This window comes from Lontra canadensis, unplaced genomic scaffold (assembly GCF_010015895.1).
Source record: "Lontra canadensis isolate GAN:19392208 unplaced genomic scaffold, GSC_riverotter_1.0 scaffold154, whole genome shotgun sequence".
Classification (NCBI taxonomy): Eukaryota; Metazoa; Chordata; class Mammalia; order Carnivora; family Mustelidae; genus Lontra; species Lontra canadensis.
Window position 1 is genome coordinate 927594 of NW_022631148.1, and position 25839 is coordinate 953432.

Sequence of the window (25839 nt, forward strand, 5' to 3'; positions counted from 1 at the left end):
CACCTTCTGCAGTTTGCTCACGACTCCATGGCACTGGAGAGAACCAAAGGACTTTTTGGGTGGTAATGATAACCTAGAAATGAGCATATGGCATGCGTAAACTCGGTTTGGGTTGCATGGAAAGAAGAGATCTCTCTCAAAATCCAGAAGTTAGAACAAAGTATAAACTAAAAATAGATGGGGAGAAGATAACGTAATAATTAGCAGGTGCTGTCAGTGGAAGAAGTGTCTCTAGATTCAAGGAGAATGAATTGTTATGGGCCCTGGACGACTCTGGAGTAGCAGCTGCTAGCACTCTGTGGTCATGGAGCAGGGGAGGGGCTGTGGCTATGCTATAAATAGTCCTGGGCGCCTGGGTCGCTATGGAGACAATACCGAATCCTATTACCTGCAGCTCTTCTATTGGGAGCAAGAGAAGGGAGGGAGCAGTATTTTGAGGATTCAAGAGTATTGTGGAGCAGTCTATTTATTATTAAGCAGGGAAGAAAAAGATAGAACTCATTATCTAAATCAAATAGAGCCTTAAGCATACAGGGATTATGCATGTCTGGGTGTGGGAGTGAACGGGAGTGGCGTGTGTGTATGTAGTGTAATGGGAATATCTGTGTGTGTAGCAAAGGAGGTCTTAGTGTGACCATGTGTGGAGTGTAGAAGTAGAATCCTGTATGCACTGAAGATAGCCTTGTAGTGGAGTGAAACATTTTGCTTAGAGAAGTGTATGGAGACCTAATAGGACATAAATTATAATTAAGACCATGTAAGCTTTTCCCACTTTTTGGACTATGGTTTACAATTCCTCTGAGCACCTCTCCCCGTTCTTGCAGAAATTCTGTTATTTCTGCATCTAATTCTTCATTTGTGTAAGAGGTACAAGGACAAAGTCTCATCTGTGTGTATTGTATCCCTGATTCCAGTCCTGGGGCTAGAATAGAGAAAGACTATGATTCAGCACCAAGGGCAGAGCCAGTAGCGGTAACCCGTGGGCCCCTTTCTTGCTTGAAGAGGGAAGAAAAAAATGGTTTAGGGAAGCAATTGGGACATAGATTTTCTTCATCTGAGAGTGCACAGGGTAGAGTAGCCCTCTCTTGTTATTGTCTGAGTGCATGAAGTATACGGTTTTTATGGTAGTTTCACATGAAGCTGAATGCAGAATGTTAGAGCAGAAAATAATTGGGTTTTCATCCGGAGGTGAGAGTACAGATTAGTGCTGATTAGAGTCTGGTTGGATCCTGATACCCTGGAGCTGTCCTAAAAGTGACTTAGTTTTTGTTATCATAATGACTGAATCCAGATGAGACTAACGGGGTCTGTTTTTTCAGAAACAGAGCATCAGGAGTGAGGCTGGAAATGAGCTGCTTTGTAGGGATGGGGGAGGTGAGCCATTATTTATCCTACTTCTTGACATTTGGCTCTGTAAGTTCATCAGCCTTGACCAAGCTCTGGACTAGGAAAAGTGTCATGTTCTCCCATCTTTAGGATTAAAACAGAAGCCCTTCTGACCTCTGACCCTGGCAGAAATAAAGCTGAGGGGGATGAGTCCCTGGGGCACAGCAGTGGATTTTATCAGTACTTTTTTCCTATTGGACTTGAATTTTCAGATAACATCAGAATTCCTCCTGGGAACATTGACTCCTTGTGTGGTGCCTTGAAGTTTCTCTGAGATGAACTGGTGAATTTGGAACCATGGTGCAAAAGAAGAAGCTCTGTCCTCGGTTACTTGATTATCTAGTGATCGTAGGGGCCAGGTAACTAAGAAGAGACTGGTTTTTGTCTTGTCACGTGTGGTGACCACAACACATGTAATTACTTGCCTTCCTGATACCCACATTGTTTTGCATTCCTCACTCTTCCCCTGTTATTTTACCGTGACAGGTGCACTGGCGCCAGTTGTGGAAACAGCAGTCAGGTGGATTGAGAGTCTTGGTCCAGAGGAACAGAGACAGAGCAAAATTGCTCTTATCTAGCATCCCTGTGTTCTCGGGCAAATGTACTCTGTACACCTCAGTTTCCCGATTTTGTAAAAAAGAAAAGTAGGCTGTGCTCTTTACCTACGTACCCTCTGTTGGTAGTTCGTTAGCTAATACACCTTTTAAAGTGCTAATCATCTGAAGGCATTAGTAATAATTCTGTTGCTGCAGTTTTCTTTGCATTTCAAGATCGGTATCTTCATGACAGTACAGATCTCATTTAGTCTACCGGCTGAATGCTGCAAACCACATCCATGTTTTCCAAGGTCCCGCAGTTAGGTTACTTTATCCAAAATAGCATTTTGAGTTTCATTTCTGGACTGTGGTGAACATCTGAAATGGCTTCCTATCCCTTCAGGCTGCTGAACTCGTCTTTATGTTCTGCAGGCACCCGAGCAGTGATAGTGTGGCCCAGACTCCTGAATTACTACGGCGGTACCCCTTGGAGGACCACTCCGAGTTTCCCCTGCCCCCAGATGTAGTGTTCTTCTGCCAGCCCGAGGGCTGTCTGAGTGTGCGGCAGCGGCGCATGAGTCTGCGGGATGACACTTCTTTCGTCTTCACCCTCACTGACAAGGACACTGGAGTCACTCGTTATGGCATCTGTGTTAACTTCTACCGCTCCTTCCAGAAGCGTATGCCTAAAGAAAAGGGGGAAGGTGGGGTAGGATCACGTGGGAAGGAAGGACCCCGTGCCACTTGTGCATCAGAAGAGGTTGGCACGGAGACCTCAGAGACTGGCCTGTCCTTGCAGCCCTCCAGTGCTGACCCCGCCCCTGATGTGAATCAGTCTCCTCGGGTCAAACCCCGGGCCAAGGCAGGGAGTCGTTCACGCAACAGTACTCTGACTTCCCTGTGTGTGCTCAGCCATTATCCCTTCTTCTCTACCTTCCGAGAATGTCTGTACACCCTCAAACGTCTTGTGGACTGCTGCAGCGAGCGGCTGCTGGGCAAGAAACTGGGCATCCCTCGAGGCATACAAAGGTACAGTCTGCTGCTGACAGAAGAGAGGGAAGCAGTTAGAGATGAGTCGGTCTGTGAGGGGCAGGAAATTTCCTCTGAAGCCTGAGGTCCTTTGTATGGCTAGAACGAAGTGTTGTCTTAGACCGTGTTGTACGTTTAAGAATAAACTTTTGTTAAAAGAAAGAAATCGGTCAATCATTAAAAAACATAGCCTGCGGTCCTTTATACACCTCTTTAAACATATTGTATTAGTCCTTTCTAAGGGAAAAGTGCTGCAGAGTTAGACTTCCTAACATAATGTTTGGAGTTCGATGTTTCATGCAGGCAGGAATATAAGTCCTCCTATGTGTACATTTTTACATTTGTTCTCTTGTATATACCCTCCAGCCCTAGCTGAGCCCAAAGATCAGGCTTTTCCGATATCATCATTTTTACCGTGTGGCTACTGTATTGTGTTGCAGTAGGGTATCAGCTCCTGGTGCTTATGTGTCTGTTTCCTGCTGTCTGCTCCTCAGGGACACTATGTGGCGCATCTTTACTGGATCATTGCTAGTGGAGGAGAAGTCAAGTGCCCTTCTGCATGACCTTCGAGAGATTGAGGCCTGGATCTATCGATTGCTTCGTTCCCCAGTGCCCGTCTCTGGGCAGAAGCGAGTAGACATTGAGGTCCTGCCCCAGGAGCTCCAACAAGCTCTGACCTTTGCTCTTCCAGACCCTTCTCGATTCACCCTGGTGGATTTCCCACTGCACCTTCCCTTGGAACTTCTGGGTGTGGATGCCTGTCTTCAGGTGCTAACCTGCATCCTCTTAGAGCACAAGGTGAGAGAGCCAGCTTTCTAGACCTTTAAGGACAGGGCCTACACCTTTTTCATCTTTTTGTCCCTAGGAGGTAACATATGCCAGCTATACACTAGGCACCCTCTAGGTGTGAGCTGGATTAAGGTACTCAGTGGAATGTATTCAGAGGGTCTGCCACTCAGTTGAATTATCGTTAACTAGACTGACCTAATTCTCTGGAAATATCAGTAGTTCTGTTCCAATGAGTGGTCCTGGAATTGGGGGAACAAGAACCAGGAAGGTAAGGCATGGGGCAGAGATCACTGTGAAAGCTGTGTTCGTAGGGCCCTAGGCGTGGTGAGATGGAAATTAAATGGTATCGCTGGAAGCTGTTTTCTCATCCCTGTTATTCTTGCTGTTGAACGATCCTTGTGGGATGGCTTGCGGCAGGTGGTGCTACAGTCCCGAGACTACAATGCCCTCTCCATGTCTGTGATGGCATTTGTGGCGATGATCTACCCACTGGAGTATATGTTTCCTGTAATCCCACTGCTGCCCACCTGCATGGCATCGGCAGAACAGGTGAGTTTCAGGTGCTTTCTGGCTTTGTCACCTCTACTTTCCAGCTCTGTCCAGCTCTGAGGGAGATCAGTGCCGAGAAGTACTCCTCTTCCTTCCCTTATTATAACTTATATGTCTGTAAACCATGACCTAACTTGAACTGAATTGATGTCAAAAATTTTGTTATTTTTGGTTTTTACTTTCAAGTAAATGTTGGGACCCCTGGGTGGCTCAGTCGGTTAAGCATTTGCCTTCCACTCAGGTCATGATCCCAGGGTCCTGGGATCAAGCCCCATGTCAGGCTCCCTGCTCAGTGGGGAGCCTGCTTCTCCCTCTGCCTGCCATTCCTCCCTGCTCAAGCCCCCCCATAAATGAATAAATGAAAAAAATTTTTAAAAATTTAATAATTATAGGTTTCTGGCTACACTGTTGCAGGTGTTACACAATGTACAGAATATACATTGTTACCTCTCTAAAATCTAAAAAATTGTGAATGCAGAAACACAGCTACCCTCAAGAGTTTTAGAAAAGAGATTATGGACCTGGATTTCCTTATCTAAAAGGATCCTGATTCTTTAAGTGATCGAAATAGATTTAGTTTTTGTTTCTTACCCTCTTTTTTCTTCCACAGCTGCTGTTGGCTCCAACTCCGTACATCATCGGGGTCCCTGCCAGCTTCTTCCTCTACAAACTGGACTTCAAAATGCCTGATGACGTATGGCTGGTGGATCTGGACAGCAATAGGGTGAGGTTCTTGGCCGAGGGACTATGGATTCTAGAATAGGATTGTGTTTTCTTTTTCTAGATTATTCCCAGGAAGGTCCTCAGTTAGGTGATTTCTCTTGTGTGACTCATTGAAACAATTTTTTTAAATGCTTAGCTTTTGCTTTATTGGCTTAATAGGCCCTGGTTAGAACTCAAAGGAGTGTCAGATTTAGTTTTGCCGGAGTGAAGTGCTGCCCTGCATCTGGGAGCAGTAAGGCCATTGTGATCGTGGGAACACGACATACAGTGTAGCTCACCTGATGGTTCTCCTGGGCTATGGTTTCTAGTGAGAAAGTGTCTTTCAATGCAGACTTAAAATGCATATTAATATTCTGTGGCATGAGTACATTCAGACTTCAGCAGGAACCCTTATATGTGTTTGTTGTAAAACTTTAAAAATCCAAATGAGTATAAATAAATAAAAACCACAGCCCTAGCATGTAGAGATAGTCACCAGTAACACCGAAGTATATTTCTTTTTATTTACGTATGTGTGTATCTTAAATATATGTGGATACATGATATACATATTCACATATGGGTGAAAATACCGTGTATACAACTTACTATTTTTGTTACTTCCTCTATGTAAGAGTAACTCCTGAGCAATTAATTCCAAGGTCATGCCTTTTTTTTGTTTTTCTGGTGCAGGTGATTGCCCCCACCAATGCAGAAGTGCTCCCAGCCCTGCCAGAGCCAGAATCTTTAGAGCTGAAGAAGCATCTGAAGCAGGTGGGTGAAGAGAGAAGAAAAGGAAGGGAGCAGTGGCTACTCTAGGGCGGCCTGGAGGCTGTAGCTGTTCTAAGAGCCACTTTCCTTTCAGACGTCAAGTGGATTAGATTTTCTTAGCTAAGAAGAGGTGTGTCCCATTTCTGGGTATCAGGATGAATCTCAAAAAGGGCTTTTAGATTTTTTTTTTTAAAGATTTGTTTATTTTGAGAGAGAGTGTGCATGGGGAGGGGGAGGAGCACAGGAAGAGAATCTCAAGCAGACCCCCCAGTGATTACAGCGCCCAATGTGGGACTCGATCTCACAACCCTGTGATCATGGCCTGAGCCGAAACCAAGAGTTGGACATTCAACCCACTGAGCCACACAGATGCCCCTCATGTCTGCCATTCTTTATGGCCTTAGAGCATTCTGTCTGTCTTGTAAGAAAGGAGCTAGTCATTTGGACAATCTGACTCTTTTCATATTTTCCTTTTGAATTGATCCCTATGTCCCCGTAGAATGCTTTCTTCAAAAATTCCTCTCTTTGAGTAATCCTTTCAATACATTTTTCATTGATTGATTTTCTTCCTCTTCTGCATGCCGAGCACAGTACCTGAAGGTAACATGTGGCAGGGCCCCATTCCTTCTTCCTCTTGTGTGTGTTATGTAGGACCACCAGTAGACAGCTCCATATTTCTTTATAGGAATCCTTGTTCTCATTTGAAGGGTCTTTAGGAACCTCCGTGTTGTCTTAGCTGCTCAGCAGTACCTCGAGATATCTGTTTGGGCTCAAATGGGTCATTCTGTAGCATCCCTCTCCCTCTCACTTGCTTCATCCCTACTGATGTAATACAGTGTCTTGTTACTGCCGGAACTGGTGAGGATTGCAAGTTGAGAAAGTTCTCTGCCTGCCTTTGCTGTGTTTTCATTCTTGCTGATTGCTTTAGTATGACTAATAAGATGGAGAGGTTGATATGTAGAATTGTACTTCAAATGTTTATAGGAGTTAAGATCCCTGGGTTCATTAATCCTGTATTCTTATTCCTGCTACTTGAAATGTGATTCACGGACCAGGAGCATTACCATTGCTTGTGGTTGTTAAAAGTGCAGAATCACCCCAGATATATTGAACCAGAATTTGCATTTTTAACAACATTCCCAGGTGACTCCTGTGATCATTAATATTTAAGAAGCATTGCTGGTCTAGACTGAAAAACATTTCATGACTAAAATAAATTTGGAAACTATGGCCCTGGGTTCCGTATTTGATTAAGTTGCCTTGAGCCAGGTTGGCTTAAACTGAAAGCCTGTATAATTCAGATTGTCTTCTAAAGGTTAAAGTATTTGGATTCTTATGTCAAAGACTCTTTCCTAGGAGATGACTTCCGAGCTACCCAGGAATCTGCACTCTATAGGGGATTTCCTGTTGTTCCGCAGGCTCTTGCCAGCATGAGTCTCAATACCCAGCCCATCCTCAATCTGGAGAAATTCCACGAAGGCCAAGAGATCCCCCTTCTCTTGGGAAGGCCTTCTAACGACCTGCAGTCCACACCTTCTACTGAATTCAACCCACTCATCTATGGCAATGATGTGGATTCTGTGGATGTTGCAACGAGGTACGACCAAGTTGACTGGATAATCACGTGCTCTTCAGCTGGGTTCTGCTCTATCAGTAGCTGCATGTGCCACCTTAGTGCAAGCAAAGAGAAGTACTGGTTCCTCATACTCTCAGGCCTTTTAGACCCTGAGTGCAGAGAGATCGATGCTTGTTTAAGATCCTTCTCCCTGTGAAGTGCTGGCTTGGGGAGGTGGTCTGAGACCTCGGACTGCAGCCGTCCTTATGGTGCAGGGTGTGGGACTCGGATCATCTCACCATCCCCTTCTTCCCCAGAGTGGCCATGGTCCGTTTCTTCAACTCCCCCAACGTGCTGCAGGGCTTCCAGATGCACACACGTACCCTGCGTCTCTTCCCTCGGCCCGTGGTAGCTTTTCAAGCTGGCTCCTTTCTAGCCTCACGTCCCCGGCAGACTCCTTTTGCTGAGAAGCTGGCCAGGACTCAGGCGGTGGAGTATTTCGGAGAATGGATCCTGAACCCCACCAACTACGCCTTCCAGCGAATCCACAACAGTGAGCGCACCTGCCCCACCTTCTGCCTTTGTCCCCTGATGGCCCTTCCCTTTGCCTTTTCTCAGCTTTGACCTGCCCCTTCCATTCCCGTTTGGCTTTAGACTTTTTCCTATCTTTCTTTTATGCTCTTCTTGTCTTTTTTTCTCCTTGTTGCTAACTCTGTTCTTTCTCTTTGGGTAGACATGTTTGATCCAGCCCTGATTGGTGACAAGCCGAAGTGGTATGCCCATCAGCTGCAGCCTATCCATTATCGAGTCTATGATAGCAACTCCCAGCTGGCCGAGGCACTGAGCGTGCCCCCAGAGCGTGACTCTGACTCTGACCCCACTGATGACAGGTGAGCGGCAGAACTGATTTTTAAGGTACAAAGGAGGCTCTCACTGGCCTTTATTGAGCACAGTGGCAAAGCCTCGTAGGACTTAGATATTGGTTTTTGAAGCCGTGGTTATATTTTTGTTAATTGTTTTGTGTTAGCTTACTTATTTTATTTTATCTTGTTTCCTGGCCTCAAGTTAAGAGTTATTTTCCCCAAGGTTTTTTTTTTTTTTTTTTTAGATTTATTTATTCATTTAAGAGAGAGAGAGAAAGAGCACATGGAGGGGCAGAGGGAGAGGAGGAGAAGCAGACTCTGCTAAGTGTAGAGTCCAACTTGGGGCTTGATCCCCAACCCTGAAATCATGACCTGAGCCGAAATCAAGAGTTGGACACTTAACCAACTGAGCCACCCAGGCACCCCCTCCCCCTGCTTTTTAAAAAGTTTTTAATTTTAATTTCAGTGTAGTTAACATATAGCATTATATTAGTTTCAGGTGTACAATACAGTGATTCCGCAATTCGACACATTAGTCAGTGCTTATCGTGATAAATGTACTCTAATTCTCATCATCTGTTTCACCCCCCACCCTCCTCCCCTCCAGTAGCCATCAGCTTGTTCTGTATTAAGAATTTCTTTCTGGGGGCTCCTGGATGGCTCAGTGGGTTAAAGCCTCTGCCTTCGGCTCAAGTCATGATCCCAGGGTCTTGGGATCGAGCCCCACATCGGGCTCTCTGCTCAGCGGGGAGCCTGCTTCCTCCTCTCTCTCTCTCTGCCTGCCTCTCTGCCTAATTGTGATCTCTGTCAAATAAATAAATAAAATCTTTAAAAAAAAAAAAAAAGAATTTCTTTCTGGGGTGCCTGGGAGGCTCAGTGGGTTAAAGCCTTTGCCTTCGGCTCAGGTCATGATCTCAGGGTCCTGGGATCAAGCCGGCTATCGGACTCCCTGCTCAGCGGGGAGCCTGCTTCCTCCTCTCTCTGTCTTTCTCTGCCTGCCTCTCTACTTGTGATCTATCAAATAAATAAATAAAAACCTTTAAAAAAAATTCTAAGAATTTCTTTCTTGGTTTGTCTTTTTTTTTTCTTTGTTTGATTGTTTTGTTTCTTAAATTCTGCATATGGGTGAAATCATATGGTATTTTTCTTTCCCTGACTTATTTCACTTAGTATTATACTCTGGTTCCATCCATGTTGTTGCAGATGGCAAGATTTCATTCTTTTTTATGGCTAAGTAATACTCCTCTGTGTGTGCGTGCATGCATGTGTGTGTGTGTGTGTGTGTGTGTGTATGAGAGTCCTTGCTTTTTTATTTTTCCTAATGCTGATCACTGATTCTTTTCCCTTCCCCTTCCTTCCGTTGTATTTTTATTTTTATTTCTATTTTTGGGCTCTTCACTCTGCAGTGGCAGCGATAGTATGGATTATGATGACTCAAGCTCTTCTTACTCCTCCCTTGGTGACTTTGTCAGTGAAATGATGAAGTGTGACATCAATGGTGATACTCCCAGTAAGTGTACTTGGGGACACTGGCTCGCTCTGGGCAGGGTTTGGGACTCTGGGACTGTGCGGTCTGTACCTGCCCCCTTGGGTTTCGGCAGATGTGGATCCGTTGACGCACGCGGCGCTGGGGGATGCCAGCGAGGTGGAGATCGATGAGCTGCAGAACCAGAAGGAATCCGAGGAAGCAGGCCCGGACAGCGAGAACTCTCAGGAAAACCCGCCACTGCGCTCCAGCTCCAGCACCACCGCCAGCAGTAGCCCCAGCACCGTCATCCATGGAGCTAGTGCTGTGCGTGGCGACTTGGAAGGGTGGATGAGTGCGAGCTGTTACTGGGCACGTGGGCCGCACCTCTGTCAGAAAGTCGAGGCGGAAGCTGTTAATTTGCCGCTTCACATTCTTCCTGTCTTCCTCTCCATGGGTCTCCTCGCGTAGAGCCTAGGAGACACAGAAAGAGCTCACTGGGCTTTGTTCAGGACTTAGCTAAGATCCCCCCTTGCATAGTTTGTGGGCACAGACACCAGGAGTGTCACAGAGATCTTCTCTCTCTCATTCCCTTAGGATAGGAAATGGGAACCTGATAGGCCTGGCTTGGCCCTGCTAATCTGAGAATATAGGAAGGTATTGCTGGGCGCCAGGTGACTACTTTTTATTTAATGTGCCCTTTAGGGACCTGCCGATTCAACGGAGGTGGACGATAAGGCAGCAGTAGGCGTCTCCAAGCCCCTCTCTGCCGTGCCTCCCAGCATGGGCAAATCGAACACGGACAGGCGCCAGACAGAAATTGGAGAGGGGTCAGTGCGCCGGCGAACCTATGACAATCCATACTTCGAGCCCCAGTATGGCCTTCCCCCTGAGGAAGATGATGATGAGCAGGGGGAATGTTATACTCCCCGATTCAGCCAACATGTCAATGGCAATCGGTGAGAGCCTGGGGATTCCTTCTAGATGGGTGACTGAAGGACCGCACTGCAGTGGACCCCGGGTGAGGGATAATCAGAAAGTCGGAAAAATCCAAATGCTCTGGTTTCCCTCCGTCCCAGGCTGGTGCTTTGATCTAGGCATATACGAGTTGTGGGAAGGGAGCCGTGATGGCAGTGCAGGTCAGGCCCACGCTCCCAAGACTAGGTACCCTTGCCTGAGGCTCACAGGTGCCACTGTGCATTCAAGGGCTCAAAAGCTGCTGCGGCCCAACAGCTTGAAACTGGCAAGTGACTCCGAGGCAGAGTCCGACTCTCGCGCAAGCTCACCCACCTCCACCATCTCCAACAACAGCACCGAGGGCTTCGGGGGCATCATGTCTTTTGCCAGTAAGTGCCTTCAGCTCTCCTGTCTCTGTCCCGTTTGGTCTGCAGTAGAGCCTGGCCATGGCGGGTGCTGCTTAGAACCTCAGATGTAGGGCTGGACTGTTGGTATCGAGCCCCAGTCCAGCTTGTTTGGGTGACAGTGAATAAGGTATTTTCAAGGGAGGACAGTAAAGGACAAGGACAGATTAGTCTCTCTCTCCAGAGGTTTCAGTCTATCTCAGGTAAGATAGTCAACTGAGAGTCGTTGTATTAAACGTCATATATTTTGTGGAAATACAATGGTCAAATTGGATTTGGGTTCTGTATCTAATACCTTTTTTGCCTGGTGAAGGACTTTTTCATGAACACACTTGGAAATCTGAGGAATGTATATGAGGTTGACTTTTGTGCCTAGAGAATATTGCCGGAAATGCGGGGTGGTGTCAGGTAAAGATTAAGGACAGACCAGGGACCGGAGAGAGCCAGCATCAGGAATAATTATGACTGAGTTTTTTCAGAAGCCAGGTAAGGGAAGCATCAACTTCTGACCAAAAGTGCATAAAGTCAGCTTTCATACTGAGTTAGCGGTTGGTGAGAGACTTGGCTGTTACCGCAGGAGGTGGTCAGAGAAAGTTGTCACTGGGTTTTGAACAATCCTGGCAGTTGCCCCTTTGGTTGCCCTAAGTTATGGACTCGGTCCTTTCTGTGGTAGATCAGAGGTACCGGGGCTATGCTTGAAAAGGAAGAAGATGGAGATGATGGTACAGTCATCAGCTTTGATTCTCTGTGCTCCTAACTCATCGCTCTCACACCCTCCCCTTGACAGGCAGCCTGTATCGAAACCACAGTACAAGCTTCAGTCTTTCAAACCTCACACTGCCCACCAAAGGTGCGCGAGAGAAGACCACACCCTTCCCCAGTCTGAAAGGTAACTGCAGCCCTCCTTCCACCGAACCAGGATTCTCCGGGAGATATTTCAGGCCTATGGGTGCTTGTCAGGAACCCTGTGTATGACGGCTCATTTGATCTGGCTGTGGCCCCTCATACTGCTTCTCATGGCTTTCACTGCACATGATGGGCTCTGACTGGTTTTCAGATGGGAATGGTCTTTGTAGCTGGAGAGGAGGCCCTGCTGTGTCATTTAGGGTAACAGCGGCTGTGCGATAACTGCTTCTGGGGGGATCCATAATGAACACGGGGGTCATGAGCTGTCACCAGTCATCTGCCGGCTTCTTGCTGCATGAGCAGAGAAGGGCTGCATCCCAGGGAGCTGGCCCGCCGGGGATGGTTGCGAGAGCCTGGCACTGTTTACAGAGCCAAGAAGCCTCTCACTTTGGCTTCACGTCGATGGGCCCTGTGGGTGGGCCAGGTAGTACTGGTTAGCTTCTAAGAGCAGTTATGACCTTATTTGATTTTCATTTGTGAGCTCAGAGGGTCTGAAGGGCTCTTCGGAATTTACTCTCTTGACGTCTGTTTGTTTTCTCTAGCTATTGGGCTGAAATATTTAATTACAGTAGAGAGCATAGTGAGAAGAGCTCCGTATATATTTTAACTGACTTCTCTCCCCAGTGATTAAAAACTCCGGCAATCGAAGGAGTGTTCTCTGATGGGGATGGGAACATAGGGTAGGTGGGCAAAGAGACATGATAGCTAGAGGTGTAGGGGGCTAACTAGCACTGTGGCACAAATCCACACACAACTCAGTAGCTTAGGAAAAGGGTTAGTCACTGGCTTCACGCCATGTAGTTGGGGAGGAAAGCGGTTGAAATGCCTTTATCGCATGCGGACATCTCACTCATCTGTTGTCCTTCTCGCTCCCATCCGCCTCCCATCCTCACACCCCACCCCACTTCCCATGACAGCATCTGCAAGATGGGTCTCCTCTCTTGGCCTGCTGGCAGGCCCTCTGGACCCCCATGCGAGATGTTTCATGAAAACCAGCAGTCCCTCTTTCATGCATGTGCCTGTTCAGTACCTGAAGGTCCCTCGTGTCATTTACCCTGCCCCTGGCTTTTAGAGACCATAGCCTTAAGGACGGTCTTTCCTAGAGCCTTGGTGGTTTCCTGATCTCTTGGCTTCCAGCTCTGAGGTGCCTGAGAACTAAGGTTATGTGCACTAAGCTTTGGGAGAATCCTCAGGTGGTCTGACTTACAGCTCCATTGAGGGGAACAGGGGTTGTGGTATCACGGTGCACCTACTAACTGTGTATTTTGTGTCCCAGTATTTGGGCTAAATACTCTAATGGAGATTGTTACTGAAGCCGGCCCCGGGAGTGGTGAAGGTGGGTCTTGCCCGTGAGCTGTGCATGATCTTTTTTTTTCCTAGCATCTTCCGTGCCTGCCTGAGGGCCATCCTCTGCACGGAGCAAGCAGTGTCCCATGAGTGACCTGCCTTGCCCCTCCCCCGTGACGCCCGTGCTTGCCCGTGGGGCGCTGCTGGTGCATGTGGAGTGGCCTGAGTCTCCATCCCCACCTCCTCCACATTGCCATGGCTGGTTTCGACCTATGTGTGATGGCCCGGGGCCACCCTCGCCCAGCCCTTCTGGGGAGTGGGTGTGGAACATGGCTCCCCAGGGCGGTGCTGACACAGGCAGCGGGACCACAGTAGTGATGTCTATCATTCCTACCTTCCTGGCTATAGGAAACAGGAGGGCCTTAGTGGACCAGAAGTCATCTGTTATTAAACACAGCCCAACAGTGAAAAGAGAGCCTCCATCACCTCAGGGTCGATCCAGCAATTCTAGGTAATAAATGGCTGGGCTATTTCCAAAGTTCTGCGATAGAGGTAGCAATTCCTGTGCCGCCCTCTAGGGTTGCTCAGGAGGGGGAGAGCACCTCCCAGCTGGGCAGACGAAATCCGTTCTCGCGCGCACTGCCCATTCTGACTGACTCCCCACGCGACGGTAGTAGCCCACACCGGCGAGGAGAATGGAACCGCAGTGCTGGGTACGCGGGGGGGTGGAGGGGGGCCGGGGGTGCAGGGGACTTGGACGTCTGGAGACTTGGTTTGTGTTCCGCCCCTGGAGGCAAGCATCTAGTGTGGCGAAGGCCGGTGGGTCAGGGTGGCGGGGGTGCTCCGCACAGAAGCTGATGACCACAGAGGTGGTGTGTGGACCCCATAGTGAGAACCAGCAGTTCCTGAAGGAGGTGGTCCACAGTGTGCTGGACGGCCAGGGCGTTGGCTGGCTCAACATGAAAAAGGTGCGTCGGCTGCTGGAGAGCGAGCAGCTGCGAGTCTTTGTCCTGAGCAAGCTGAACCGCTCAGTGCAGTCAGAGGACGACGCCCGGCAGGACGCCATCCCCGACGTGGTCAGTGTCTGGAGGCGAGGGGAGCTGGCATCAGTGGGAAGAAGGACCTGGACACCGAAGGCAGTTTTGCCAACTCTAGGCCTTGGCTTATCATTACAGGAGGTCAGTCGGAAGGTATACAAGGGGATGCTAGACCTGCTCAAGTGCACGGTGCTCAGCCTGGAGCAGTCCTACGCCCACGCGGGTCTGGGGGGCATGGCCAGCATCTTTGGGCTTCTGGAGATTGCCCAGACCCATTACTATAGCAAAGGTAGGGATCCCACTGGCTGGGCCAGCGCCGTCCACAGCTCTCCCACTGATTACGAGGAAAGGGAACTCATTCCTTTACAAGTTCCTCAGGGTCAAGCTTGCTTCCTATCAGACTTTGGGATTTATTTTTTTAATGCATGTTTGTCTATAGTGGGTACTTTCTAGTCACGAAAAATAAGACATCCACTTTTCTTTCCTTGCATTTTTTCCATTCTCCATCCTCCTGTAGACTTTCTTCTTCCACCTCACTCCCATAGCTCGATTCCCACTCACTGTGTCTGTTTCGACCTCTTCCTCTATTTGATCTTTTCCTAGAACCAGACAAGCGGAAGAGAAGTCCAACAGAGAGTGTAAATACCCCAGTCGGCATGGATCCTGGCCTGGCCGGGCGGGGGGACCCAAAGGCAATGGCACAGCTGAGAGTTCCCCAGCTGGGACCTCGGGCACCAAGTGCTGCAGGAAAGGGTCCCAGAGAACTAGACACCAGAAGTTTAAAGGAAGAAAATTTTGTAGCATCTGTTGGTATGTATCACTGTGTTTGGTGTGGTGGAGGGAGGGTTGTGGCTTCTTAAATACCTCTCCCTCCTTTCAATTCATCCAGAATCCTGCCTTTCTTTTCCCCATGCTTTGCTTTCTAGAGAGGGAGACAGGTCTGCGTCCATTTCTGATGTGTTTTTTTGTACTTCTTTATCCCTTACGCCACCTTTACACGCACCCCAAACTACATCTTAGAGGAAGGAAGGAGGTTTTGCTTAGAAGGCCAGTGAGGCCTTCTAAGTACAGGGAGTCTGAGCTCTGTGCCTGGTGCCTCTTTTTATTTATGTCTGGATTTCTTCACAGTGGAGAGCCATGTGAGCTCCTGGAAGCTATAAGGAAGTTTATAGATACATCTTTGGTCTATAAAATTATGATTATCTGGGCCAGTTAACCTCCATCCAGCCATGACACTACCCTCAAATTTGCTTCTTTGGGGGGTGTCCAGCAACCCCATTTCCCTGGGCTCTAGACCTCAAGGTATAGATTTCTGAATCAGCTTTTCTTTAACCCTCTCCTTCCTGGACTTGATAAAGAGCTTGTTTATGTGGAGTGTTTCTCCATTCCCGCTAAGGCAGTGCCTTAGTGAGCTCTCTGGGTGGCACCTGCATTTGATTCTCTCTGTACTTGACCTTGAGTCATCTAGGTTGTGCGTCTTTCTTTTTCTGATTCTGTTTCTGCGGGCAGTATGCTTCTTTGCCACACCATTAGCAGTTGTTTTATGTTTCCATAAATGAAGATGAGGCACCAGTTTCCTTCGTTGGGGAGCTCCCCTTCTCTAAGCCAGCAGAACAGTGTCCTAGAGGCCGTCACCCTTGCCTTCCTCCTGCCTGATGTGACGTTTTAGGAAAGGCCCCCAAGCACAAGTCTGAAGGCGTGGGGTTTTACTCCCATATCTGTTTCCAGCTGGGAATGAGACTTTGGGCAAACCACTTCCTCTCTCAGGGTCTCTACCTCCTTATCTGGGAAACTAGGAGATCTGATTAAGTAGATATACTCAGGTTCTTCCAGGAAAAGAATCTATCATCAGTTTTCTCTCTTCTTTACCCCAACAAAGGTACTATTCTTGAGTATTTCATGTTCTCTGTCACCTTTCCTGGAAGCGTTTTTCCCCATGACTGGCTAAGAATGGGTCACTTGGCAGAGCAGACGCTGATTCTGAGGGTGAATCAGATTTTTTGGGTAGAGGCAAGGAGGGATACTGATCTGTCTGGTCCAGCAAATCACACAGATTGGTGCTCATGCTTCTGAACCCCTTTGGCTGCTTGAGGTGATCATCTGTCTTGTCTGGAATCTTTAAAAATTGTTGTTGCCCAGCTCCTTTGACAGAGATAGCAGGGCGTGATGGAAGTTTAAACTGGTCCTAAGTGACATGATCTTGAGCAAAGTGCTCCAGCCTCCAGAGGTGTCAGTTTCCTCACACCAAGATGGAGGAGCATGAGCGAAGGCAGTGCCATCTCCAGTGTTCCGCAGGGTTCTTCCTACCACTTTCGGGTTCGGGTTAGGAATTTAGAGTCTTTAGTTCATGAGTGGGGATGGAAGGCACTAGATCTCTTGATTTTTAACTCCCCCCCCCCCCCAACGAAGATCTCTTTTTATCTCTTGATTTGTAATCCTGTGCCTGAGACTGAATCAGCTTGGGTGGGTGGGTTTCCATTCTGTCTGACCAGCCTCTGACTCTGTCTGTCTTTCTCTCCTGCTTACATTGCATCTGGGGTAGAATTGTGGAACAAGCACCAGGAAGTGAAAAAACAAAAAGCTTTGGAAAAACAGAGTAAGGAACAAATGCCCCTTCCTGTTCCCAAATCTCCCATACCTGCCAACTCCCCAGGCCCAGTTGGGGCAGGCTCCCTTTGTCAGCCCCACCCCAAATTTGCTCTTGGGAGGTATTTGGAATGAAAGCAGGTAGGTGGTATGGGTCTCACAGGTATGTGACTCGTAGGTTGCTTCTTCCCCCCATCCTCCTAGCAATCAGGCTGTAATCAGGGCATCTACTGCATAAAGTCCCTTAGAACATGGTTCGCTATTGCTCCGGAGTTGGTGGGGAGAATGTTTGCCTATTTCAGTGCCCCTCATTGGCTGGTATCTCCCTCACCCGTTAGAAGGCCTGTGGGCGCAGTTGGCAGAGATGGTTGCTATCCCTCCATGTTGAGTCTGTAGCTTCCCAGCTCTCTCTAGCGGCTTGCCTAGGCACGCTTTCTTGCTTTCTGTCATTCTGTCCTTCTGCCATACCACTGTGGTTGGGTGGGGAAAAAATGAGGGTGGTTTTTATCTCAAATGTAGAGACATGTAGGGTTGGGGTAGTCAGTATCCACGGAAACAGCTGGTGTTTCTGTATCTCGCTGGGCCTGTCCCTTTTCTAGCTCCTTTAGACACATTTGTTGGGGAAGCACTGAGTGGCCTGGGGACCCTTAATTGGTTTCACACACCAGTGAAGCTCCGACTCTGTGTATGGGAGAATGTGATTTAGACATTTATTTGTGGAGCTTTCTGTTTTAGAATGATTTGCTGAGAATTTTCTCAGGTTGTGGAGATGGCTGCAGAACCCCTTGAGGCCAGATTTCATTTGTCCTACTTGGTTCTTAAGGCATCTGGGGACTTCTTCCAGTGGGGCCTGATGTGGGGGCAGTCCCTGGAAAGGTGACTGGGACATGCTGAGGTGTGTGACCTGGCTGTGTGCTGTCCCACTCCCTTCACCAGCCTGCCCCTTGCCTTTGTGTATGGAGTGACAGAGGTTTTCCCCTACCCAGGGCCCGAAGTCATCAAACCCATCTTTGAGACAGAGGAGAAAAAGTCCCAGATCAGCGCAGACAGTGGCGTGAGCCTGACATCTGGTTCCCAGGTTTGTGACAACCTTGTTGGGAATTGTGAGCATTAAATTTGCTATCTCAGAATATTTCAAGTTAAAAAAAAAGCATGTTGTCTTTTTTTTTAATGATGAAATAAGTGTAGTATATATATGTAATACTACGTTAGTATCTACTGAAGACTGTGTTTTCAAAAATCTAGTGACATGGGAAAATGTTTTACAAGGCTACGTGCAGTATGATTCCCATTTTATTTTTAAAATGTTTGTAGAGATGACTGAAAGGAAGTATACTAAAACCTTACCAGTGATTCATGTTAGTGGTAGGTTTACAGCTTATTTCTGTTTCCACATTCTTTCATGTATTTTCTATAGCGAGCATATATTTCTTTAGTGTTTATTATTTTTCATCAATGCAAGTCATGTATATTTTATATTGAGGAAAAAGATAAACGTCTCATGACCTGTTTAGGGATGACGATAGTAGGTTGGGGTTGAGGAGAAGGAAGACGGTACGTTATTTCTTAGGAAAACTGAGAGTGGGTGAGACATCTCCTCTAATGTGTCCGAGTCCCCGTGTCGTTTCAGAGGACTGATCCAGACTCTGTCCTTGGTGTGAGTCCAGCCGTTATGATCCGAAGCTCAAGTCAGGACTCTGAAGTTAGCACCGTGGTAGGGGAACACCACACTGGCATCGTGGTGGGTGGGGTGTGAGTCCCCCTTTGGGAAAGGGGGCTGATTTCTCCTTTGGAGGCTCTTAGTCTCGTGTCAGCTTGGTTCTCTTGGTGGAGATGCTCACCCTGCATAGGTCTGTGTGCGCAGGATCAGACCCTGAGATTTCACCCAGGGCTTCTCATCTTGTAAAGAAGGTACTAGCAGAGGCTCTCTGACACACCTTTGAAGTGCAGTGCTTTGTTTGTTTTTGGTTTTGTTTGTTTGTTTTGTTTTGTTTTTGATGGCAGTAGAGAGCTCTAACAGCTGGGCATTTCTGGGAGCCCTTTGCTGGGGAATATCCCTTATTACCTTTCTTTCCTTTCCAGGTGAGTAATAGCTCTGGAGAGACCCTTGGAGCAGACAGTGACCTGAGCAGCAACGCAGGTGATGGGCCAGGCGGTGAGGGCAACGCCCACTTGGCCAGCTCTCGGGGCACCTTGTCTGATAGTGAAATTGAGACCAACTCTGCTACGAGCACCATCTTTGTAAGTTTTGTTTACTAACAAAAGGAGGTCATTTCTTTCATGGGAGGGGAGTGGGTTAGAAAAGAATGAAACATTAGGGACAATTAGAAGGAAAAGAAGAAGTAAGGAATGGATTATCCCCATGTATTTGGCTTCAAAGAAAATGTTTCTTAAGGCTTTTTTCAGAGTTATTTTACTCTATGATCTGGGGCTTTAAGGACCCTTTCCTGGATCACTGATGAGTTGGATTCCCCTCCCAGGCACATTAGGGCTTCAAATCCTATGTAGCAATTATTCCCATATTTACAGTTAGACAAGGTGGTAGGTATCTTCGTGGCAATGTCAGGGCAATGACCGCTCTCATTTTGTGTCATTCTGCCAAAAGTGTGGTTTTATTCTGGTCACTACTCTATTTATATAGCACTTTTTTTTTTTAGACATTTATTTGACAGAGGGAGAGAGGACAAGCAGGGAGAGAGGGAAAAGCAGGCTCCCTCCTGAGTAGGGAGCCCAATGCAAGGCTCAATCCCAGGACCCTAGGATCATGACCTGAGCTGAAGGCTGACGCTTAACTGACTAAGCCACCCAGGCGCCCCTTTTTATATAGCTCTTTAAAATAGCATTTTAGGGGCACCTGGGTGGCTCAGTGGGTTAAGCCTCTGCCTTCGGCTCAGGTCAAGATCCCAGGGTCCTGGGATCGAGCCCCGCATTGGGCTCTCTGCTCCGCGGAGAGCCTGCTTCCTCCTCTCTCTCTGCCTGCTCTCTGCCTACTTGTGATCTCTGTCAAATAAATAAAATCTTAAAAAATAAAAAAATAAAATAAAATAGCATTTTAGGGATGCCTAGGTAGCTCAGTCAGTTAAGTGGCTGCCTTCAACTCATGTCATGATCCCAAAGTCCTGGGATTGAGTCCTGCATCAGGCTCCTTGCTCAGCGGGGAGCCTGCTTCTCCCTCCACCTCTGCCTGCCACTCTGCCTGCCTGTGCTCTCTCTCTTTCTGACAAATAAATAAATAAAATCTTTTAAAAAATAAATAAATAAAATAGCATTTTATTTTCTCATATTTCTAACAGTTATTTGATATTTTCATTCATTAATAAATATTTATTAAGTGATTCACTAAGTGCTGTATTCTGTAAAGAAAGAGGGTGAATAAGACATTCTCACTCTCAAGAAGTTTGGAGTTCAGCATGTTGCTGTACTCATCTCTTCTGACAGGTGAGGGAAACAAAGCCTTAGGAAAAAAAGAACTTGCCCTACATCCTACCAAAAGGCAGTGATCAGTTGGAATTAAAGTAATTCTGTTTAGTCCTTGCCTTTAGACACACTGCATTTTGGTGTATGCAAGGCTCTTGAGGCAGCATTAAGCACTCTGATACACTTGTCACCTTATTAGAGTTGAAAACGAATATCCTTTTTTGTTCATTTTTTTTAGGGGCTCCTGGGTGGCTCAGTGGGTTAGGCCTCTGCCTTCGGCTTAGGTCATGATCTCAGGGTCCTGGGATTGAGCCCCACATTGGGCTCTCTGCTCAGCAGAGAGCCTGCTTCCCCCTCTCTCTCTGCCTGCCTCTCTGCCTACTTGTGATCTCTGTCAAATAAATAAAATCTTTAAAATAATAATTTATTAAAAAATTTTTATTTGAGTAAAAGATCGTGAGCCGGGGTAGGGAGAAGCAGACTCTCCTCTGAGCAAGGAGCCCCATGCAAGGTTTGATCCCAGGACCCTGGGATCATGACCTGAACTGAAGGCAGACACTTAACCTACTGAGCCACTCAGGAGCCCTGAGAATGGTATTCCTTATAGGAGCTTAAAGGTCCTTATCTTTGGTGTGTGGGGAGAAGGGAGGATGAAATTTAAATGAAATGAAGTCTTTAACACCAGTGATCATTCCCACCCTCAGGGCTTTCTGAGTATGTGTTTCTAATAGGGGAAATGCCATCCCTGAGCAAAGGTAGAAAATGGGACTGAGAGTCATCAGAGCCATTTGAATTAATGGACCTTAACTCTCCTCGAGTCTCAATAGAAATTTTAGTGAGAGTATTTTAAATCCTTCTAGTGTGCCTCCATTCTGGATGTTAAGATAGACATTATGGGATAGAGGTCTTGCAAGAAGCCATTCAGCTGCATGTGGCCTTTCTGGAACCTTCCTCGGACAAATTCATGCTTGTTCTGTGCTGGTAGGCAAGGGCTGTTTTTGTACAGTTGAGTTGCCAAGGGCAATTATCTAAATTTCTTGGCTCAAAAAAAGAAGGCTGTTTTAGCAAGAAATAAGTTATATTAAGTCAGTATGGTCCATTGAACAAAGAATTGGGCTATGAACTCAGAGACTGGCGTGTAGACACACTAAGTAGGTGTTGCCTCATAACCTTTGATCAGTCACTTCTCTGCTTATGCTGTTGCATGAATTATGAAATGGGCATGAAATTTGCCTCTTACCCATTTGAAATCTTTTCTGAATGAATAGAGAGTCTAATATTGCAGAAATGGCAGGTAAAGTTAGTGATTTTTCGAAGGGGCAGATATTTCTAAGAGATGGTAGGAAAGAGGAAATTAACATTTATCCCATCCAGCCATGTACCAGGCATTTATATGTATTTTCTAATTTAATTCCCGTAATGGTCGTACAAGGTAGATATATTATACCCTTCCTTTTACAGGTGAGGAAAACAAGACTCAGAGAAGCTAAGTTTTACGCGTCAGGTCACACAGCTAGTAAGAGACAGGGATCTGAATCTTGGTCAGTCTGTCTTCAAAACCAGTGTCCTCTTCTGTTGCATCATGCTGCTACAGAGGATTCGCTTCTTATTTATTCATTTAAAAGATCAAAGAGTCTTACAGAGACTCTAGGGTAAAGACAAGGAAAATGAAAATGTGATTGCATGTTGTAGGAGGCAATAGCAGAAAACAGCATTATCAGATTGACATCTGGTCCAGTCCTTGAGGCGAGCATCAAGCACAAGCAGGACTGCTTGAGTGCATGTTGCTAGCAGAGGTTAATGGGTGTGTGGGCCTCTTAATGCGCTATGTGGCTTACGTTGCCCTGACCATTGGTACCTTGGGCAGCTAACCTGTCACCTCTTTGTAGGGGAAAGCCCACAGCTTGAAGCCAAGTGTCAAGGAGAAGCTGGTGGGCAGCCCGGTTCGCTCATCTGAGGATGTAAGCCAGCGAGTCTATCTCTACGAGGGACTCCTAGGTGAGACACAGACTGGGAAGTCCTCTTGCACTGGAAGGAAGCTGGACTCAGCTGGGGAAGAGGGTAGCGCTGAACATGTAGCTGCTTAGCTCTGGGCTGATCTCAGTGCTGATGTTCGAGGGTGTGTTTATATCTGCAGAAGGTGACTTACTGGGTCTGGAAAAGGCAGTAGGTGAACATTGGAAGAGACTAGATTTTGGTTTTAATCAACAGCCTCTGTCTTTCTGTCTGTCTGTCTTTCCTTTCTTGCAACCACGGTTCTTCCTGCTCACAAATTGGCAGGAAGGGACAAAGGATCGATGTGGGACCAGTTAGAGGATGCGGCTATGGAGACCTTTTCTATAAGTAACCACCTTTCTTTGTGTGCTGTGTTCATCCCTCCTCCTCGGGAGGGGCTGGGCCTCACTTGGAGGAGCTGGGGCTGGTGGCAGGAATGTTAGTTCTCGGGTGGAGAGGCTCACATTTGCTTTGTCCTAGAATTTGTCCCTTTTATCTAGAGCTTACTCTTTCCTTTGGTTTGGCAGCTGTATTCCTTATATGTTAAATAAGCCCCTAGAAAGATTCTGTTCCACACAGGCAAAGAACGTTCTACTTTATGGGACCAAATGCAGTTCTGGGAAGACGCGTTCTTAGATGCTGTGATGTTGGAGAGAGAAGGAATGGGTATGGACCAGGGTCCCCAGGAAATGATCGACAGGTATGAGACTTAGTGAATGCTTGAAAAATGCAAATTCAGCCTCTTCCAAGTTAGTTCTGTGGTCTCCTGCCTAAGAGCTGACTTTGCTGGTCTCCTGATCAGGTACCTGTCCCTGGGAGAGCATGACCGGAAGCGCCTAGAGGATGATGAAGATCGTTTGCTGGCCACGCTTTTACACAACCTCATCTCCTACATGCTACTGATGAAGGTAATGTCGACTTTGCTTGTGCCCAGCTACTGCTGATGCTGGAAGGACAAGGCCTGTTCCTATGACCTAAATTCTGGGGCAGTTGGGAAGCTGTCAGAGCATCTTACTAGATCTCTCTTCCTGATTGCAAGTGTGAGGTGTCGGGGCGCCTGGGTTGCTCAGTCATTAAGCCGTTAAGCATCTGCTTTCGGCTCAGGTCATGATCCCAGAGTCCTGGGATCGAGCCGCACATCAGGCTCCCTGCTCAGCTGGAAGCCTGCTCCTCCCTCTCCAGCTCCCCTACTTGTGTTCCCTCTCTCTCTATCTCTCTCTGTCATAAATAAATAAAATATTTTTTTTAACTTTTTTTTTTTAAGATTTTTTTTTTTTTTTTGACAGGTAGATCACAAGTAGGCAGAGAGACAGGCAGAGAGAGAGAGAGGAGGAAGCAGGCTCCCTGCTGAGCAGAGAGCCTGATGTGGGACTCGATCCCAAGACCCTGGGATCATGACCTGAGCTGAAGACAGAGGTTTTAACCCACTGAGACACCCAGGAGCCCCAATAAATAAAATTAAAAAAAAAAAAAAAAAAGTAAAGAAAAAGAAAGTGTGAGGTCGCTACAGTTCACACATGCTGTTTGTCTAAAGCTGCCAGGCTTTTGTACTGAGGAATGTTGTAAAGATGATTGGAGATTCCATTCCATTTGTTCATTTTGAATTTTATTTTCTTATTTATTTATTTATCTTAAAAAATATTTATTTATTTGACAGAGAGAGAGAGAGAGAGATCACAAGCAGGTAGAGAGACAGAGAGAGGGGGAAGCAGGCTCCCCGCTGAGCAGAGAGCCCGATGTGGGGCTCGATCCCAGGACCCTGGGATCATGACCTGAGCCGAAGGCAGAGACTTTAACCAACTGAGCCACCCAGGTGCCCCTTATTTTCTTATTTAAAAAGATTTTTTGGAACGCTCCTGGGTGGCTCAGTCAAGCATCTGCCTTCAGCTCAGGTCATGATCCCGGAATTCTAGGATCGAGCCTCACTTTGGGCTCCCTGCTCAGCAGAGGGGCTGCTTCTCCCTCTGCCCCTCACCTTGCTTGTGCTCTCTCTAGCTCTTTCTCTCTCTCAAATAAATAAATAAAATATTTTTTAAAAATAAATAAAAAATAAAAAATAAATTTTTAAGTAATCTCTGTGCCTAGCATGGGACTGGGACTCACAGGCCCAAGATTAAGAGTGGAACTCTTGGGAGGTCTGGGTCGCACGGTCAGTTGAGCATCCAACTCTTGGTTTCAGCTCAGGTCATTGTGGGGTTGTGGGATCGTGCCGTGTCTGATTCTGTACTCAGCTTGGAGTCTGCGTGGGACTTTCTCCCTCTCCCTCTGCCCCTCACCACCTCTCTCTCTCTCTCAAACAGGGACACCTGGGTGGCATTGTCAGTTGAGCGTCTGACTCTTGGTTTTGGCTCAGGTCGTGATCCTCAGGGTCATGAGATCGAGTCCCACATCGTGCTCCCCACTCAGCAGAAAGTCTGCTTCTGTCCCTTTCACTCTCCCTCTGCCCACCTTCCCCCACCCCGGCCCCCACTCACACATGCTTGTGTGCTCCCTCTCAAAAATAAATGAATACATCTTTAAAATAAATAAATAAATAACTCTTTTTAAAAAGAGAGTTGTATACTCTACCAACTGAGCCAGCCAGGCACCCTGTTTATTTTGAGTTTTATTTTCATTTTTAATTTATTTTTAAAGATTTTATTTATTTATGTGAGCGGACGGAGAGGGCATGAGCAGGGGCAGAGGGAGAAGGAGACTCCCCACCGAGCAGGGAGCCTGACATGGGGCTCAATCCCAGGACCCTGGGATCATGACCTAAGCTGAAGGCAGACGCTTAACCGACTGAGCCACCCAGGCACCCCCTATTTTGAATTTTAAATGGGCTTCCTTTGCTAAGTAGTTTTAGGATGCCAGTAGAACTCCGTACAAAATACGATGAATTTAAAAAATAGTTTCTAAAATCTTAGGATAGTCAGAATTCATTTTTCAGCACTAGCCCTTTATCATATAGAATTTTCCATAGGTGTAAAAAGAGTTACTCGTTAAAAATTAATGGCAAGTTCTAGGTTGACTCGGTTGTACTTGTTATAGCTGTGGAAGAACTATGTTACCTAATAGAAGAGTCCTGCTTTGAAAGGGAAGCATACGTTTGGGGTTGATGGGTAGAAGAGAGTTGTTTTGAGAGTGAGTCCCTGGGTTTCTTCTGTTTCTCCCAGCCTCTCTAAACATGCAGGGTTTAGTTGATCCGACACAGAAAACACCTGACAGGCTGACTTAGTTTGTTTCATCTCTCTTCTCTGGTGAACTCCAGGGGTCCCGGTGAACTCTGGTTGGGAAAGGGTGGTGATCCTGAACCCCGGGAACATGTCTCTGCTACAGCCGAGCCAGAATGTTGCTCCTCTAAAGTCTCGTTTCTGAACTGTACTCCAAGGAGCCCCAGGGGTTCTTACGGCCCTGTCAGGGCTCAGTGTTACAGTTGGGGATAGGGAGGAAGTGTCTCCTTGAACCCCAGTCCATTTGAACCAGACCTGCTCTAAAAGCTACTTATCTACAGCAGCCACCCTGGGATAGCCAGGTTTTCCTTCCCAGCCTGTTGGCAGAACAGTTGAATGTTTTCTCTCATATTCAGTGATGTAGACTCAGAATTGTCTCACATGGTAGGAAGT

At 47.0% G+C, this 25839-nt stretch overlaps 1 protein-coding gene across 50 annotated transcripts in view; it reads left to right on the forward strand.

Moving 5' to 3' along the window:
* Window positions 1-25839, forward strand: part of MADD (MAP kinase activating death domain) — a 39506-nt gene that overhangs the window by 1747 nt on the left and 11920 nt on the right. For 3 of the 50 annotated variants that reach the window (XM_032844681.1, XM_032844701.1, XM_032844683.1), the window contains exons 1-27: window positions 1684-1745; window positions 2355-2951; window positions 3446-3749; window positions 4158-4289; window positions 4900-5013; window positions 5685-5765; window positions 7181-7359; window positions 7635-7870; window positions 8051-8207; window positions 9587-9690; window positions 9782-9972; window positions 10351-10604; window positions 10852-10991; window positions 11794-11895; window positions 13189-13248; window positions 13608-13710; window positions 14089-14275; window positions 14375-14525; window positions 14840-15046; window positions 16779-16832; window positions 17809-17900; window positions 18453-18536; window positions 18905-19063; window positions 22129-22237; window positions 22520-22582; window positions 22814-22934; window positions 23037-23142. In XM_032844681.1, the coding sequence (XP_032700572.1) occupies window positions 1684-1745; window positions 2355-2951; window positions 3446-3749; window positions 4158-4289; window positions 4900-5013; window positions 5685-5765; window positions 7181-7359; window positions 7635-7870; window positions 8051-8207; window positions 9587-9690; window positions 9782-9972; window positions 10351-10604; window positions 10852-10991; window positions 11794-11895; window positions 13189-13248; window positions 13608-13710; window positions 14089-14275; window positions 14375-14525; window positions 14840-15046; window positions 16779-16832; window positions 17809-17900; window positions 18453-18536; window positions 18905-19063; window positions 22129-22237; window positions 22520-22582; window positions 22814-22934; window positions 23037-23142 (4149 nt within the window). Of the gene's footprint in view, window positions 1-1598; window positions 1746-2354; window positions 2952-3445; window positions 3750-4157; window positions 4290-4899; window positions 5014-5684; window positions 5766-7180; window positions 7360-7634; window positions 7871-8050; window positions 8208-9586; window positions 9691-9781; window positions 9973-10350; window positions 10605-10851; window positions 10992-11793; window positions 11896-13188; window positions 13249-13607; window positions 13711-14088; window positions 14276-14374; window positions 14526-14839; window positions 15047-16778; window positions 16833-17808; window positions 17901-18452; window positions 18537-18904; window positions 19064-22128; window positions 22238-22519; window positions 22583-22813; window positions 22935-23036; window positions 23143-25839 lie in introns of those variants that run through there. The other 47 variants (XM_032844684.1, XM_032844685.1, XM_032844705.1 and 44 more) reach the window with 40 other exon arrangements.